A 16,177-nucleotide genomic window follows, 5' to 3' on the forward strand; every position below is an offset into this window, starting at 1 on the left:
TACCGGATCTTGTGCTTCTGAAAATTCGAAGTGGTGGCTTGAAGTCGGCCATTCATGGATTCAATACCGTTTGTCCTTGAAGTTATCGGAAAATAGCCTAACATATGTTAAAACTTTGTAAGAAAAATTTCTGGAGATATGTAGTCTTTGGCAGAAATATGTGTTTCGTATGCCCCGATGCTTCCTTAAAACAACGCTTTCTTGTAAAACGCAACTAACAAAAGTAAGGTACAAAAAAACAGGTTTCGTTTTGCTCATCTCCATCTTAAAGAGAAAACAGTATTCTCACCTCTTAACAACTGTGAGCTTACATTCAATGTGCATCACACCACCTGCACAGAGCGCAGAGTAATAGTTTCTCTGACGAAACAACGCTTCTAATTTGACAGAGCAAAAGCCCAGTGGAACCCTTGTAAACTGCTCAACCGCGCACGCAAGAAAAGTGAAATAAATTCAATGTGAACCTAAATATATTGTTTTTTGGCCAACTCCTCTTCTAGTAACGTGAAGCTAACGAAAACTACTCCCTCTTAAACTGAGAGAGCAAACAAATGTTTACCCCTCACACGCAATGATTAAGAGTGAAAAGGAACTCTGCGATTGAAATACTCTAGCCCAAATGTGGATAATTTATCATTCTGTGTGAGAGAAAGTCTAGTTCTCCAAGGCGTTTGACAGATACAGAAGGAAATTTTAACAAAAATCAAGAGAACGAAAGAAGCCTGCAAAAAACTAAATTTTAGCTAACTTCCATCAAAGATGACTAGAACAATGTAGCTGGTTTCTAGTTATTGCTGCCATCTGATGACTAAAATGCGTATAAAAGTGTGTTTATTGGCAAAATCGATTCATCGTGCATAATTCGCCACGTGGAAATGAAAACTAGATGGCAGCGAGATGCTATTTTGTACAATGATAAGAATCAGGTATCTTGTATTAGTCATCTTTGCCTTCATGTAAATACTCTGTAACTCTGTACCTACTGAAGATAGAAGTTTTGTTTCTTCAGCAAAGTTTCATATTTTCAAATTTCCTACAAATTTGTTGAATAAATCTATCTCTTAATACAAAAAAGTTAGTTTTTCTGTGAAGTAGGTATCTAGATCCTGCTTCAAAACAAAGCTCAGAGGTTGGGAAAGAATGATGATTGATGCTAACTAGAGGGCTTCTTCCGGAGCAAGACAATAATAGAATTACACGCAACCAACTCAGTATGAATGAAGCTGATCTTAGAACGTTAACTGTGCTATTGACTAGACACTCTCCGAGTAGGTATTATCCTAAAAAATAGGTAAGGAACTTTTTCTTGGAGTGAAACGTGTCTTAGGACGTAGAGCAGTAGCTCCAACATGAACAGAAAAGGCCTACTTACCCACAAAGTTGCAATGAATTCTGAGAGGGTGCTGCTAACATTTGCTCGAGTTGGCGCAAAATGCGTCATCTGCATCTTCTTAGTTTCATACTCTTTTTTTCGTTTGCCACCGTGCAAAATAGGTAATTACATTTTGTAGTATTCATTCGATAGAATTCTGAAAAAGTTCCAAGTTTGCATATGTTTATGTTTTAGATTGCACTGGTAAATTAATGTGGTTTTAACGGAGTTTTTCTGTATTTGTGGGAGAGAACAGCGGCCTCGAGAAAAAATTAATCGTCGAAACAAATGATTGAATTGTTACATACCTATTATTATTATCACGTATTCCATTTTAAAAAGCAGACGAACGTCAAAAATCGGTGTTTGCCATTTGGCTGTCAAAACCAGTGATAGATACATAAATGGAAGATTGAGTCAAAAAAAGAATAAAATATACATGATTTAAAATGATTGCTCGAGGAAAAAATATTTATTATATTTTTGTTTTAAATTTGGGAATTGCACTTTCGCTATTCGTTTTCCATTCGTAACGATTTGAGTCGCATAACTTGCGCTGCATCGTGTTGCATAATACACATCGAAAATCAACAGATTGAATGGCATTAATCTGAAATCTGAATTCAGATAATTCTGTACCACAATTGATTAGGTATCCATTGTTTGTTATTGATTGAATCGTTTGCTGTGTCTTTGGTTGATGGAATGTGTACGCCGTTCTCGCTCATCAGGGATGGGGATGATTTCTTCGTCTGTAAATACCACACAAGCTGGATTTTGCTTGTCATCGTACACGCGATCCCTTGGTTTTCGACGAAAAATGTCAGCCCAGTTAGCGAACGAACCATGTACTTCGCTAACAAGCTTGCAAAATGCGTGTTTCTCATTCGCTGAATAACTGTTTTTGAAATTTGACATGACCATTTTCGTATGTATTTGCGATAATGGTTTATTAATAAATTTCGTGCACGCATGGAAATTCTGCTGATTTATCCAAGGGTGTTCTCTCACAAAAGGGAGCCAGGCGTTGATTTTCATTGGCAACCATACATCCATTTGCAGCACCCTTCCGTCCTGGTACGGTGTTGTTCCGTAGCTGACATTCTGACCTGAGCCCGAGGGTTCCGCTAACTGACCCACTGGCAAACTTATGCAACACGTCCGATCCGTCAGTCACAATGTAGACGACAACAGTCCTCCCTTCGACTGTCACCGGCAGCTGTCAATGGGGCACTTAACCAAACTATTTTCACGTGCCCCCTAGTTATCTCATCATCATTCAGCATCAAGTGAAAAGTTTCCACCCAACGCCGAACGCTTTCCTCCGTCCGCCCGTGTGGATTCCATACGCGGTGGTGAAACTGACCTAACCTGAAAGCACCAGCAGCAGCATGCCAGCAGGTTTAGTAGGCGACCGACGCGACGGAACTTTCGCCGTCAATCGGCGAAGAATGCTGCTCTGCTGTGAGTTATTTGGTGCGAGCAAAACTCTCACCGTTCCACCACGTGCATTCGGGGTCACTCACTGGAAGTGGAGCTAGTACCCAGTGATAAGTCACCGAAGAGAGAGAGAGAGCAAGAGTGGAACACTCCTCTGGGTGACAGCTTCGATGATAACAGAATGAAATCAACCATCGAACCTTTGCTGAGAGGGAGAGAGAACGAGCGGACGCGTGAGCCGGGTGAGAAAGTGAACGAGATAAAGAGACCGAACTTGGGCATCCTGTCTGATTCTGGTCCAGATTCTGCACGCAGCATCTGAGTAGCAGCAACAGTAGCAGGGAAGCCTTCCACTAACAAGTGCTCACAGCATTCAGTTTGTCAGATCATTCCGTGCTGGAATGTCGTGAATCGATTATTGTTGCGGGAAAACTAAAATCTGACTCGAGTTGTTGAAAGATCCTCCAAAGCGCGCGCGATTGGTGCAACTCTCTCTGTGCTGCGTAGCCTACTTCGATTGGCCTGTGTTTCGCTGTAAAGCCAAAAGCTAAAACAAGGATAGCCAAGGTTGGATGGTTTGTTTTAAAGATACAATTTGTGAAAAAGAGTGTGTGTTTTGTCTGTGTGTCTGTGTGCGGGTGGGTGAGTCCTTGAAACTGAATTGAGATATACCGTGGAGGAGAAGAAAAGTTTTTTTTCGTTCCTCCCCCCCCCCCCCCTTCGCATTTGGTACAGATTTCGGCAGTTCGAAAATTTCTAGCTAGACGATTGATGCAAGTGGAATTACTTTTAATTAAAGAATCCTTTGCAGTGTTGTGTGGCTTCGCAGGACGTGGAAGCGAACGGCCCCGGGAGGAGCCGGTTGTCTCACGCGGGTGTACGCCGGTCAGTGTCAATTGTCTGCACAAGACGGGCCAGATTTAATAGGATTTGAGGTGCTGTTTCGTTCGGTTCTTGTACGCTATTAGGACACCAGCTGCGCTGGTGGTGACTGGGTGGCCCCCGGTGGGGTGTATGTGCTATTGTTCGACGCTGAAGTGCATTCGAGTGCAAGATAGGTGTTCTCTTCGTGTACACTGCAGTGCCGGGTATCAAGGATGCTTTAGGCGAGCAATAATCGTCGACAACCGAGTGCAGCTTGCAGGGGATTAATCTTGGCAGAGTACGCCAATTTTCGGAAACAAGAAAAGAGGAGAGCGAAGAAGAATTATCCGTAGAAGGTGTTGTGTGTGTGTTTCTGTGCTCGCGAGGCGAGGACGTGGCAGTCTTCTGTAGGGCGTAGTGATTACAGTTTTTATTTTGTTTCGGGCAAGTTTAGGGGGAGACGACTGTTAACTGCCGAAGTGGAACTGCGATAAGCTCAGCAATGGCTAGTGGACGATTCGTGGTTGGCTGGATGGCCCTGCTTGTAGCCACTGGCTATGTCCAGTCGGCTATACCACCGACTCAGCTGTCCAGGGCAAGTATTAAAGGTAAGAGTCAAACATGCTGCCACAGAAAATTTTGTCCATTATCTCATTTGAAATGAATGACTTGAGTGAACGACAAACTCGTTCCGGAAACTATTTATCAACTTTAATCGCCGCTAATGTGATTTGTTTTAAACAGTTCCCAAGGTTAAGCTGAGCGAAAGTATCAGATAAGCTGAAGAAAATACAAAAACAACATGGCACTGACTGTTTTGTGCAGTTTGGATCTCCCCAGATACTATAGATTCAACAGAGTTGTTGAGTGGTGCTATGAGAACAAACGAGGAAAAATTTGCTGCCAAGTTTGCGTTGTTTTGAATAAATAATACAAATATAACGGTTTAAAAAGAGTGAGACTAACGATATTGTTGTTTGTTCTGGAAGGAAGAAAAAACCCCACCGGAGGGGTACTTGGTAGGGTAATTGCTAATTAATTGCAAACATGCGTCGAGATTTTTGCATGCAACAATATTTACACAAAGGAAAGTATGTTTTCTCTTCATTGAAAGTAACAACGAACACCAGTTTTTTAATCAATTTAATTTGTATATTTTACGTGTGTGATTAAAATAAACTCCCATTACTGAGAGGGAAGTTCAGCCAACATGTTGGTTACTCCACAGTTGTATTTTTCATTAATCATCTTTCACTGATTCAACTTCTTTTTCAAATTTGACTATTCAGAACTGTAGTTTTAGTTGTTGATAATGAAATTTAAAAAAAAAACACACACACACACAAACGGCATGTTTAGCCCATAGCTACATAGCCCATAGCTACATAGCCCATAGCTAAGTGACGTAAATGCCAATTTTTTCGAACACGGGGTTTTTATTCCAATTTGTTCGTTATTCGAAAACCCATCTTTTGGTATCTTTCTTTTAGTTGTTACTTATTTGTACGTTGCATAAAATCAAGAAAACAAAATGACGTATACACCATTTCAATACAAAAGTGTTACATACGAAAATGCAAAAATGACTCAAACGCCAAACTCATTGTACAATTGTAAAAAAAATGATGATGTTTCCTGGAATATTTCCCCTTTTTGGATGGAAGGCTTTTAATACGAATTTGAATAGTTTCTTTGTAGAACACTAATAATTAGATTTGAAATCCTTTTATTATTGCAAAACAATTGCTGTGAAAACGTATCTATTTTATGCAGATTTTTTCAACGAAATCGTCCACTCGTAAGCAAATGACTCTTCCACGACTGTTCAGACCATTTGGACTGCAGGTTTATTTTTGAAAACTGCGTATATATTTTAGCAGGTGAAATCTTTGAAAAATAGCATCTCAAAAGCTTTGCTTTCTGTTAAATTATTGTCCAATAAAAGTGAATTTTGAAATGTTCAAGGGAATTCCATTTCTTACAACGAGTGACTTAAGTTTCCCTGAAAAAAAAAACTCAAAAACGACTACATTTAAGGATGAGTTTACCAGCAGCATTTTTGGTTTAAATTGCATCCAAAATCGTTATTTTTAATCAAAATGGGTAATTTATAAAAAATATAAATTTTTAAAATGTACAAAAACGCGACCACATGAGATGGACTACGGCATTTTTATATTCCATCAAAACAAACGGAATTGATAGCAAGCGCGTCGCGATAGATCCGAACAATATTACTGACATGTCCGGACATGTTTAACAATGCTGTGCAGTCTGCCGGCTTTGCCGTCTGCTGTGGAACACTGCGATCGAATAAGTCACCTTATTAGGTCGTTATTTACTAATTTTTTAGTAGTGCATCTTAACCAATTGGTTGTTTTCGTTACAAAAGCTCAACTGTGGAAGAATTTCTGATCGATTGATGCCAGAACCTCAACACGCAAAAGTTGAAGTCTTGTACAATCATTGTGTCTTCCCGATTCGCACAAATGTTGCACAGAAATCGCACAATAAATGTGTGAAACGCATAACGCAACAGTTGTACTGCGAATACGTTGACATAGAATGAAATCAGAATATGTATCATATACCGACACTTTATTTCTCACGTCGAGTGTATTAGTGACTGCTACTCATGGAGCAGTGCAAGCAGCAAACAACAACTTGTGAACTCACTAGATTTAAATAGCTATAATACTCGATCGATTTATCTCGATGGATTTGGTCATTAAAAAGTACCATTGAATGATTTGCAAAGAAAACGAAACAAAATCCTGTTCGCATTTTGTAATCAACGCTAGCTTCACCGCAAAACTAGCAAAACCCTCCATTCCACAAAGCCACAAAAGCGTTACTGATTTTTTATGGCAACACTTGTAAATTGTGAATAATTATTATTTGTCATTCTCTGCACGCGCTTTTTTCTCAAGCGACGAGAGAAATTTCTCTCTCGCTCGTAGAACTTCCATGTATGTGCGACAAGACTAGACACATCACATACAATTTGCAGGTTGCTCTTTCGCTTCTTTTTCGGTTCGGATTGCGACGCGCAAGGCGATATCTTGTTGCTTCACGAAATGAGCGAGACACCCGTGCTGTACGCATACTTGATACCAGCGTTGTTAGTCTCACTCATACTGTCGGTGCGTGCTTGCTGCTATTCAAAGGAATGCATGAAGAAGAAAAAGTATCTCGAGGCGTGTGTGCAAAAGACTTGAAAAGCGTAGCATATGCCTCGTCCTCAAGCAGAAAGGAGGAGAATGGTTTTGCTTCACGCTCGCTTTGCAATGCTGCTTGATACCAGTTGAAACTGTTTAGGTGTAGTAGTTTGGAGCTGCCAAATACATTGGAAAACGCTAGAGCATTAATTGCGTTATGCCCAACACGCAATCATTGTACTGGTTGCGAATTACATCAACAATTGCGCTAAAAACGCACAATTTTGTACTGGTTTCGCACCATCCAACTTTTGGGTGAATAATCTGATAAGAAATAATTGATATATAAGCGCTTAAACCCTGATCACCTTTTCCATTTTCTACTAGAATCCTAAATCCAGACGTTTATTTACAGGTAAACGTTAGTCCAACGTCAAAAATGCTATTTTTGCAAATAGATATTTTTTCCAGTTTTTTTGGTGCGCAACTAAGCTCTCGCTATTTGTTAATGGATGTGCTGGTCGATTTTGACATATCTGAAACGCGATGAACCAAACTGAGACATATGGTTAACAAATCGCTTTGGTGTCATATACTTTAAGCTGTGTGAAAATGTCTGATTTTGTGTCAAGTAATTGCCAGTCTTGGGGAGTAGTCCCTCTCTCATTTAATTAAAAAAAAAAAATGACAGGTGAAGCGCATCGAGAGTTTAAAAAAAATCGGAAATGCTGCTCTAAGTGAAACAACTGGCTCAAAGACGGTAACCTCAATGTCCGCATGAAGGAAAACCTATGAAGACGCCGAACTGAAGAAATTTCTCGATAAGGATTCATGCCAAATGCTGGAACAGCTTGCTTCGGTATGAAGAGTTTCCCGCCAAGCCATTCCTAAGCGATGCACACTGGGAAAAAATGAGCCCAAATTCCCACTAATTGGAAGTCGCTGGGCTGGTAACCTGAAATATGGCAATTCTTATGTAAAATTGGTCAATAATTCGATTGATGATCTTTTCATTCTGTGCAGGGCACGGGAAAGGGTCCATATATCCAAAAATACGCAAAAAAAAGGGTGAAAGGGGAGATATAGACCATTTCCTGTGCCCTACCCAGAATGAAACCATCACCAATCGATTTGTTGATCAATTTTACATAAAACATGTTATATTTCAGGTTGCCAGTCTTGCGGCGATTATTCAGTGAAAAACCTGGAATCCACATTTACACTAAATAATCGCCGCTGGGCTAACAACTTGAAATATAACATTTCTCATGTCAAATTGGTCAACAAATCGATTGAAGATGGTTTTTCATTTTGAGTAGGGCTCGGGAAATGGTCTATTTTGCCCCATTTCACCCTATTTTTGCGTATTTTTGGAAATCTAGACCCTTCCACGTGCCCTGCACAGAATGAAAATATCACCAATCGATTTATCGACTAATTTTACATAAGAAATGCTATATTGCAGGTTACCAGCCCAGCAGCTTCTAATTAGTGGGAATTTGGATTCATTTTTTCCCAGTGTGTGATGGTTTGAGAATGAATAAAAAAGAGGAGATTTGAGTTCTTTATGATTTGAAGCCAAAAGACGTTAGGTGTCGTTTATTTGCCTGTAAACAAAATTAGTTTTCTTTAAATGAGCTTTTTAAGATAATTAATCATCATTTTTCTTTAATTTGAAAAAAATCTTAGACTAAACATTTTTTCGGATAAACAAAATTATTATCTACAGACTTTTTTTTGCGCTGTCCCATTAATTATACAAATTGCTGATTTGAGGCCAATTTGAACTAGCAGACGATAAAATGCTGCTGGGACCACGCACAGATGTCTGTGGTATAAATGAGTACAAAATATTATACTACATCATGTAGGGCTGATTCAAACCAATATACCATAAAAGGCTGTTGGGGCCACGCACAAATGTTTGTGAAATGTCTAGTTGATTTGAAACCGGTTTCAATCAAACATAACGATGCTGTTGGGGCAACCGGTTGGGCCGCCTCCTGTAGATTACTGCGATCAAATGAATCAAGTCGTTATTTACCAAATTTTCATTGTTTGTTTTTGTTACGAAAACTCAACCTTGAAATAATTTCTGAATGGTTGATGCCAAAACCTCGGTAATCTGATAAGCAATGACTCGAATATAAGCACTCAAACCATGACCACTTTTTTCATTATTTTACTAATTTTTCAAATTCAGACGCCTAACTCCCACATACACGTTAGTCCAACGTCAAAAATGCTGTTTTTCGAAAAATATTTTTTTAGTTTATTAGGTGCGCAACTAAGCTCTCGCTGTTTGTTGATAATGCGCCAGCAGTAAGTGCTAGTTGATTTTGACCTGGGATGTTGCAGATGTGATTTTTTTAGACATCTGCAGATGCGGATGTCAATTTTCATGTAGAGGTCCCGCATTTACGGATGCGGATGCAAATATCCGTAGCATCCCTAATTTTGACATATGTAAAACGTGATGAACCAAGCTGAGACGATTGGTTAACGAACCGCTTTGGCGTCATATACTTTAAGCTGTGTGAAAATGTTCGATTTTGTGCCAAATAGTCGTTATTTTCGAGTAGTGTTCCTTCTCTAATATCATCAGCTGCTCTAAGTGCAACAACTGGCTTAAAGATGGTATCCTCAATATTGGCGACTGTCGTCCGCCTGAAGGAAGGCCAAAACCTTCGAAAACGGCGAATTGAAGGAATTACTCGATGAGGATTTATGCCAAATGAAGGAACAGCTTGCTTCGGTATTAACAGTTTCCCGTCAAGCCATTTCTAAGCGATTGCATGGTTTGGGAATGATTAAAAATAAGGACTTTGAGTTCTTTATTATTTGAAGCCAAAAGACGTTAAGTGTCGTTTTTTCGCCTGTAAACAAAATTAGGTTCTTCAAAAATGAGCTTTTTAAGATAAATTAATTATCATTTTGCTTTAATTTAAAAAAAATCTTAGAGCGAACATTTTTTTGGATAGACAAAATTATTATCTACAACTTTGCCGAAGACTTTTTTTTCGCGCTGTCACATTTATTTTACACACTGCTGATTTGAGGTCAATTTAAACCAGCAGACAATAAAATGCTGTTGGGGCCACGCACAAATGTTTGTGATATGTCTAGTTGATTTGAAACCGGTTTGAATCAACCATAATGATGTTAGGGCCAGGCACATGTGTGCGTGTTTTGTATCATAAACTGCTCCAGCGACAAAAAAGGAACGGATTCCTTCATCGTGCAACCCAAGGCAAATAATTAACGGGAGTGTCAGTTCAGGAAAGACTTCCCGATAGCAGAAAGAGCTTTGATTCATGAATTGATTGAGCCAAATGGTTGATTTGAACTTTTCTCGAGATTTTTTTGCTCTACGGTGTATATTTTTTTGGAAGAACTTTTTGAAAATATCATATCAACTAAACAAACCGTTTGAGCTCTAATAAATTTTTATTCTTTTAGAAAATTTTACGTTTTTATTTAAATTATTTTGTGAATTTTTTTCAGTAAAAAAAAATATTACTTACTATGTTTAGGTAATCTTTTGTGGTTTTTATAAAAAAAATAGATTTTTGATAAATGAGCTTTTTTTGATAATTAATTTTAAATTTTTCTTTCAACTTTTTTTCAGAAATTTTTTTTAGAGTATATTTTTTTTTGAAGGACAAAATTATTATCTACAACTTTGCCAAAGACGTCACACCGATCAAACAAACCGTTTTGGATCTGAAAATATTTCCAGAATAGCATATTTAAATAGCTTCTCGAAAGTGAGTCGTGTTTCAAAAAATAAAAACAATAGTACAAAATGACATCTTCTGCCCATAGAAACGTCTATGCAAGTTTTTTGGTTTTCGATTCTTTCAAATGTGGTTTTTGCTTCTAATATTTAGTCTTTGATTATTTTTCTTCCTTCCTGTTTACTCTAGATTCCATACTATACATATTAAATTTTAAGTGTTGAATTATGTATTTCAATTTGTAATTCCGAATTCACGTCTGATTTCTAGTTTCTTACACTTAAGATATGATTTTAGATCTCTAAATTTGACGGTTGATACTCATTTTTTGTTTGTTGATTTTTGAAGCTTTTTCAACTTCGAATTTTTAATACCTCTTTTCGCGTTTTTATTTCCGCATATCTGATTCTCGATTGAGTTTTCCTATGTCTGATTTTAAATTTTCGTTTTGTGATTTTGAATTTGGAATTTTAAAATAAAAATTATGGATTGATCTCCGTATTTTTTATTAATTAGGATGCCTAATTTGGATTTTACCAAATTATTGATTCAACTTCTTATTATTTTCTCAACTTCCGGTCTTTGATTTTCGACGATTCAACGAATTTTTTATTCAAATGGTTTAGTTTTGTTTTTTATTCTCGAGTTTTAATTTTCAATTTCGCTCTTTGATTCAATAAATTTTGACTTTCACTTGTTGATTCTAGGCCCTAGCTTATTCATCTAGTTTCGATTTTTTTTTAAGAAACTGATTTCGATTTTTGTTTTCTTAGATTCTTACTGTTCAGTTTGATCAATCGGATTTTAGATTTTTATAATTCTTATTAATAATAAATTTTAAAAATTATCTTAATGTTAAAAATTTTATGATGTATGTGTGGGTCTTTTTTATGATTGATATTTTATTCTAGAAACTTGGCTATTGATTTTCATAATTTTGATTACCGTTGTTCGATATAATTTTTTTATTTTCTTGATTTCATATCATTCGTTTCAAATTTCCAGTTTTAAATTATAAATTTGAATTCCAATGGCCAACTGGTAATTTATAATTTGAATTTCCTTTTTCTGTTTGATATTTCCGTTCGTATTTGTTTTTTTCTGATATTGCATCCTGTTGTTCCTCAGATTTTTCGTTTCTTTTTTTTCATTTTCCGCTACTGTTATTCTTTTTCCCTATCAAATAAATGGCAAAAACTACACAAAAAATTCAGTTTGTTACCAAAATTAATTTCCTGTCCAACCAGTGGCAAACGATTGCAAATGACTGAAACCGGCTGAAATCGTTCTTATGTCGAGCATTATAGCTTCAGCTAATTAGGTAATCGATTACCCACCGGTCAACCCCGAACCGGGTGAAGCGGAGAAGAATAAAAGCAGGCAGAGTTCTGTTCGAAGCCACCTTGAGAAGGATTGCAGATAATTAGGGTTTGTCGCTTTCGCTAGGACCTCCGAGCTTGCAAAGTGAAGTGGATTGAGTAAAACAAAAAACTAGGTGAAATCCACTGTTGCTGCTGCTGCTGCTGCGAGTAAAGATGAAGCATCATGTCGAAGGACGTTCAGCACCGTGTCGCATAATGCATGAGCATGTGTAATCACAACTGATTATATTGTTAGCCGGGTAAGATAATTAGAGGCGCGTAACCAGTTTCGAGCGCTTCCGCCAGCGTTGTCATTACGTTCTGTATGAACTGGAAAAAATCTGCTTCAACCTGTCGCAGCGACTATCAACTGCTAAAAATACACTCGCTAGAGTGGAGTGGGAAACAACAAAAATAGAAATTGAAAACTAATTTAATGTACGGTACTTCACATTCCACAGGATAGAAACTAGAAGAAGCATTCGAAACAGCCTGTGACGAGTTTAACAAAAGTTGGCACGATCTAATAGCGTTCCAATTCCAAGTTCACTGGGTCGGCAGATCACTCTCCAGCGGGAAAATCTGATTACAGCAGCTTCACCGTTGCTGACATCTCAAGCCAGGAAAAGAGGGAAGAAAAAAAAAGCTCTCTATCAAGGTAGACACAGGCTCGGCTGTCTGCAACGTTTCGCGCAACAAACACGATGAAGTAAATCTAGCATTCCATTATCAGAAAATTGAATCGATTCTAATGCCTCCGCACAACACATGTGTCCGTTTTGTGTCGTCTCCCAGCAGCCACTCTAGCGGACCCGGCGAGGAAAGCAAACGGCGAGAGTGCAGCTTATGGTTTGTCCGATCGAAATTGCATCAGCAGTCTAGTCTGGGTGTGATCCAGTTCTACGGGCCAAAGTCCGTCCGACCGAGCGACCGACCGACCGATGCTGCTACCAGCCGCAGTGGCTAGAATCCGGTTCCAAGTGGTCGGACAGGCTTCGCATTTAATGGCCAATTATGTGCAGTGAGTGTACTTGCAACTGTTCGCAAAGGCAAATGTTGATGGATATCTCCCAACCTAACCAACAGACCACTACTAGCGCACCACCACCATAAGGACGATGATGATGATGATGATAATCGGAAAGTACTGATGTAATACCGTACGCAGCTTTCGTTAGCTGACAAAGTTTATCCAGAGATGTAATAACACTAGCACAGCGCTCTTATGGATCATCGGTTGCCCCCTTCGGGAAGGTTCAAACGAAACAAATTATTTCGTCCGAAATGGGAAAACTTTTTTGATTAAAACAAACAACCAACAGCCACTACTTAATACCTAGGTCAGGATTCTCCCCATCTCACAAAACTACAACCCTGGCCCCCGAAGCAAACAGGATGACTTGCTAATACCCTTACTGCTTGTTTCCTTCCTTAAGTTAAACTAACGGGAAAAAGGAATTTTTTCATCCGGCGCGTGCAAATACAGCGTCCTGACTGACGATGAGCTAAACCTTTAACCTTCCCCGGTTACCTGCCTGCCGGGCTCATCAGTGAGTATTGAATATTTCCCATCACGTGCAGAAAAATAAGTTTTCAAGACTAAAGATGCGAGAGAAAAACTTTCCCGTCGTCAGTTGCCGCGAAACAAGGTCCTGGCCGAGTAGCGCGCAGGTGTTTTTCCGCTTGCCTACCTTCCCTTCTTTCCATTAAACCGTCCAAAACATACATGCGGGCGGAAGTGTACAAACGTTGGTGCTGCCCTATAGCAGTACGTGGCGCTCCTGTTGTAATAGTTCGAACCGAGTGTTATTGCAAACAGTGTACGGTCGCCATATGATGAAACCAGTCAGCGTAGGGGACGTGATGTGCAGTTAGCATCTGATGCAGCGGAAACAGGGCAGAATGTTTATGAGTGTGCTGAGTATAAATTTATTTAGAGATCCCCTGAAAGTAGCATTAGCCCTAACGAAAGTTAGTTTACATTCCACAAAATAAATCACACGATGGTCAGAAGAGAATACAACTACAAGTAAAATAAAGGCCTTTGTTGATACATTAAATGTCGAATGTTGTAGTAAAGAGATAAAAAACTGGAGCTGGATGTTGTTTGCTTTAGCTAATCGAAAGATCCAGGTTCACTAAAATAATAAACACTGGAAGAACTTTCTGATTCCAGAATTCGACTTTCTATTCATACGCAACCAGTTCGGCTGTGTTAAAACTAATGAATAAATAAAAAACTCAATTCGCGCCGCGCATCGGCTGCGTGTGAACATTTTCCACCCAACTTTCGTAAAGCTTTCCCGTTTGTGTGCTATTCAATTCGGTTCTATTTCGCCGAGTGCCATTCTGGCTATTCGTGGGTGATTTTTATTTTCCAGTTGCCGAGTTTGCAGAATGCGAAAGATATTCACTGATTGATAGAGCTTGCTAATGAAAAGCGATGTACGCATAGAATAGAAAAAAAAAGTTTTGTAAATGCAGTGGATGTTTATTCACTCTCCGCTGCTGGAACTGATTCTCATTTTTCATATTTTGAAAGCCCAACTCATTAGCTGTTTGATAGTAAAAAGCTGATTTACTAATTTGTGAAAAATCATTGCAACGTAAACCTAAAAGCTAATACGTTACCAGCAGACTTTGAAGTCCCACAAGGAAGTAAACTAAATCTGTTGTTATTGTTGTTGTTCTTTTGCTCGCTCGAATGCAAAACGACACGTCCACCGGAAATATAACTCTCTGTAGTCACGTTTTAGAGCTAGCATGTACAAATTGAGTCTTCATTGTTTATTGATTGACTGGGAACTCAAATATATACGACTTAATATTTTCAATTGAAGTATAAAATAAGTTTTCCACATCTCAGTTCTACAGTAATCAAAACAACAACAACAATAACAACAGATTTAGTTTACTTTCTTGTGGGACTTCAAAGTCTGCTACTAAGTATTCCATTATAGCAAGGAAAAAGATTAGCGCTCTAGCATCAGAGCTGAATGGTTTTGGTGTGCTAAGAAGTTAATTTCTCTTCATTGCACATTGCCAACAAACGTATGGTACGTAGGACGGACTTTGCGTTGTAGGATCTTCGCCGGTTGCGGATAACGGCCTTCCTCTAGTGAAAATTTGCCTTCTTGCAGAATGACGAAATTTGAACAGTCTTTGTACTCATGTACCAGATTGTGAACAAAACCATTCTAAATTGTTCATCCATTTTCTTCGCTGTCAAAGAATGAATTATGGTATATTTACTGTACTTTTCAAAAAACTTCTGTTTGCCGCTGGCGAACCACAAATAACTTACAAAAAAGCGTATTTTCAAAGAAAATTGAAAATTTCCAAACTTAAGTTTAAAATATCACAAAAACGGATGCTCTTAGCGATGTTACTATCAACACTTTATGATGTTTGATTTTTTCTCTATAGATGTTGAAATTTGTAAAATTGTATAAAACTAAACTTTTAATAATTTTTTTTTAAATTTTTCCATGTCATCTTATTAAAATGTCAAATTTCAAGGAAAAATAAATTTCAAGAGAAAATTCAACTTTTTTTTGTTTTAATGTATAGTTTGATATTTTTAAGTTTTATAAACTTAAAATCATAATTGAACGAATTAATTCACGAAGTATAGCATCATGAGCTTTTAATTTAACATCTTTTTTCGAAGTAAAAAACATCATTATAATATACTAATTATTAAAAAAATTGATAATTGATAATTGTTTTTCATTTCTTCATTCTGGGCTTTTTACCAAAAGTGTTTTTATAATTTTAGGTTTCTTAAAAAAAATCAAATTTTAGTGTTCATTTAGAAATTTTTTACTGACAACAAATTGTTTCTCAACGTGAATACTTTTTTTATAAGTTTACATTTTTTCCCTACAATTCGCTCAGACAGTTTTTCTGTACAGTCAAAGGTTTCTGAGATCCAATGCTTTGAATGTTTTGAAGTGATCCCCTAGTTCCGGTTTATATTTTGTTGACCCGGCTGATTAGAGAAGCACAACTAGCTTTTTATATATATTTGGTACTGGTTTAGACCAATAGACAGTAAGAATTCTGTTGAGGTTTATATCAATCGAGCATAAGGTTGTTTATCTTCCTAATTTGAGTTCCTAAAAGCAGATGTAGTTGTGAATGCGAAAAAGAAGTGAACTGTAAAAATGTGAAGTGATGAGATGTGAGAGACTTGGAAAAATAAACCCGCAATCTTCCTGTCTCCGGGATGGTGTTTTATCCAAT

General features: G+C 37.9%; 1 protein-coding gene across 15 annotated transcripts in view; it reads left to right on the forward strand.

Annotated features, from left to right (window-relative positions):
* The window catches only part of LOC129730262 (low-density lipoprotein receptor-like), a 595,327-nt gene that overhangs the window by 353,214 nt on the left and 225,936 nt on the right, over nucleotides 1-16,177 (forward strand). The window contains exons 1-2 of one of the 15 annotated variants that reach the window (XM_055689446.1): nucleotides 3,137-3,379; nucleotides 3,624-4,284. The exons of 11 other annotated variants lie outside the window; for them this stretch is intronic. In XM_055689446.1, the coding sequence (XP_055545421.1) occupies nucleotides 4,179-4,284 (106 nt within the window). In that variant the 5' untranslated portion in view covers nucleotides 3,137-3,379; nucleotides 3,624-4,178. Of the gene's footprint in view, nucleotides 1-3,134; nucleotides 4,285-16,177 lie in introns of those variants that run through there. 3 more of the 15 variants (XM_055689447.1, XM_055689448.1, XM_055689455.1) reach the window with 3 other exon arrangements.

Source organism: Wyeomyia smithii, chromosome 3 (assembly GCF_029784165.1).
Source record: "Wyeomyia smithii strain HCP4-BCI-WySm-NY-G18 chromosome 3, ASM2978416v1, whole genome shotgun sequence".
In the NCBI taxonomy this organism is placed as follows: domain Eukaryota; kingdom Metazoa; phylum Arthropoda; class Insecta; order Diptera; family Culicidae; genus Wyeomyia; species Wyeomyia smithii.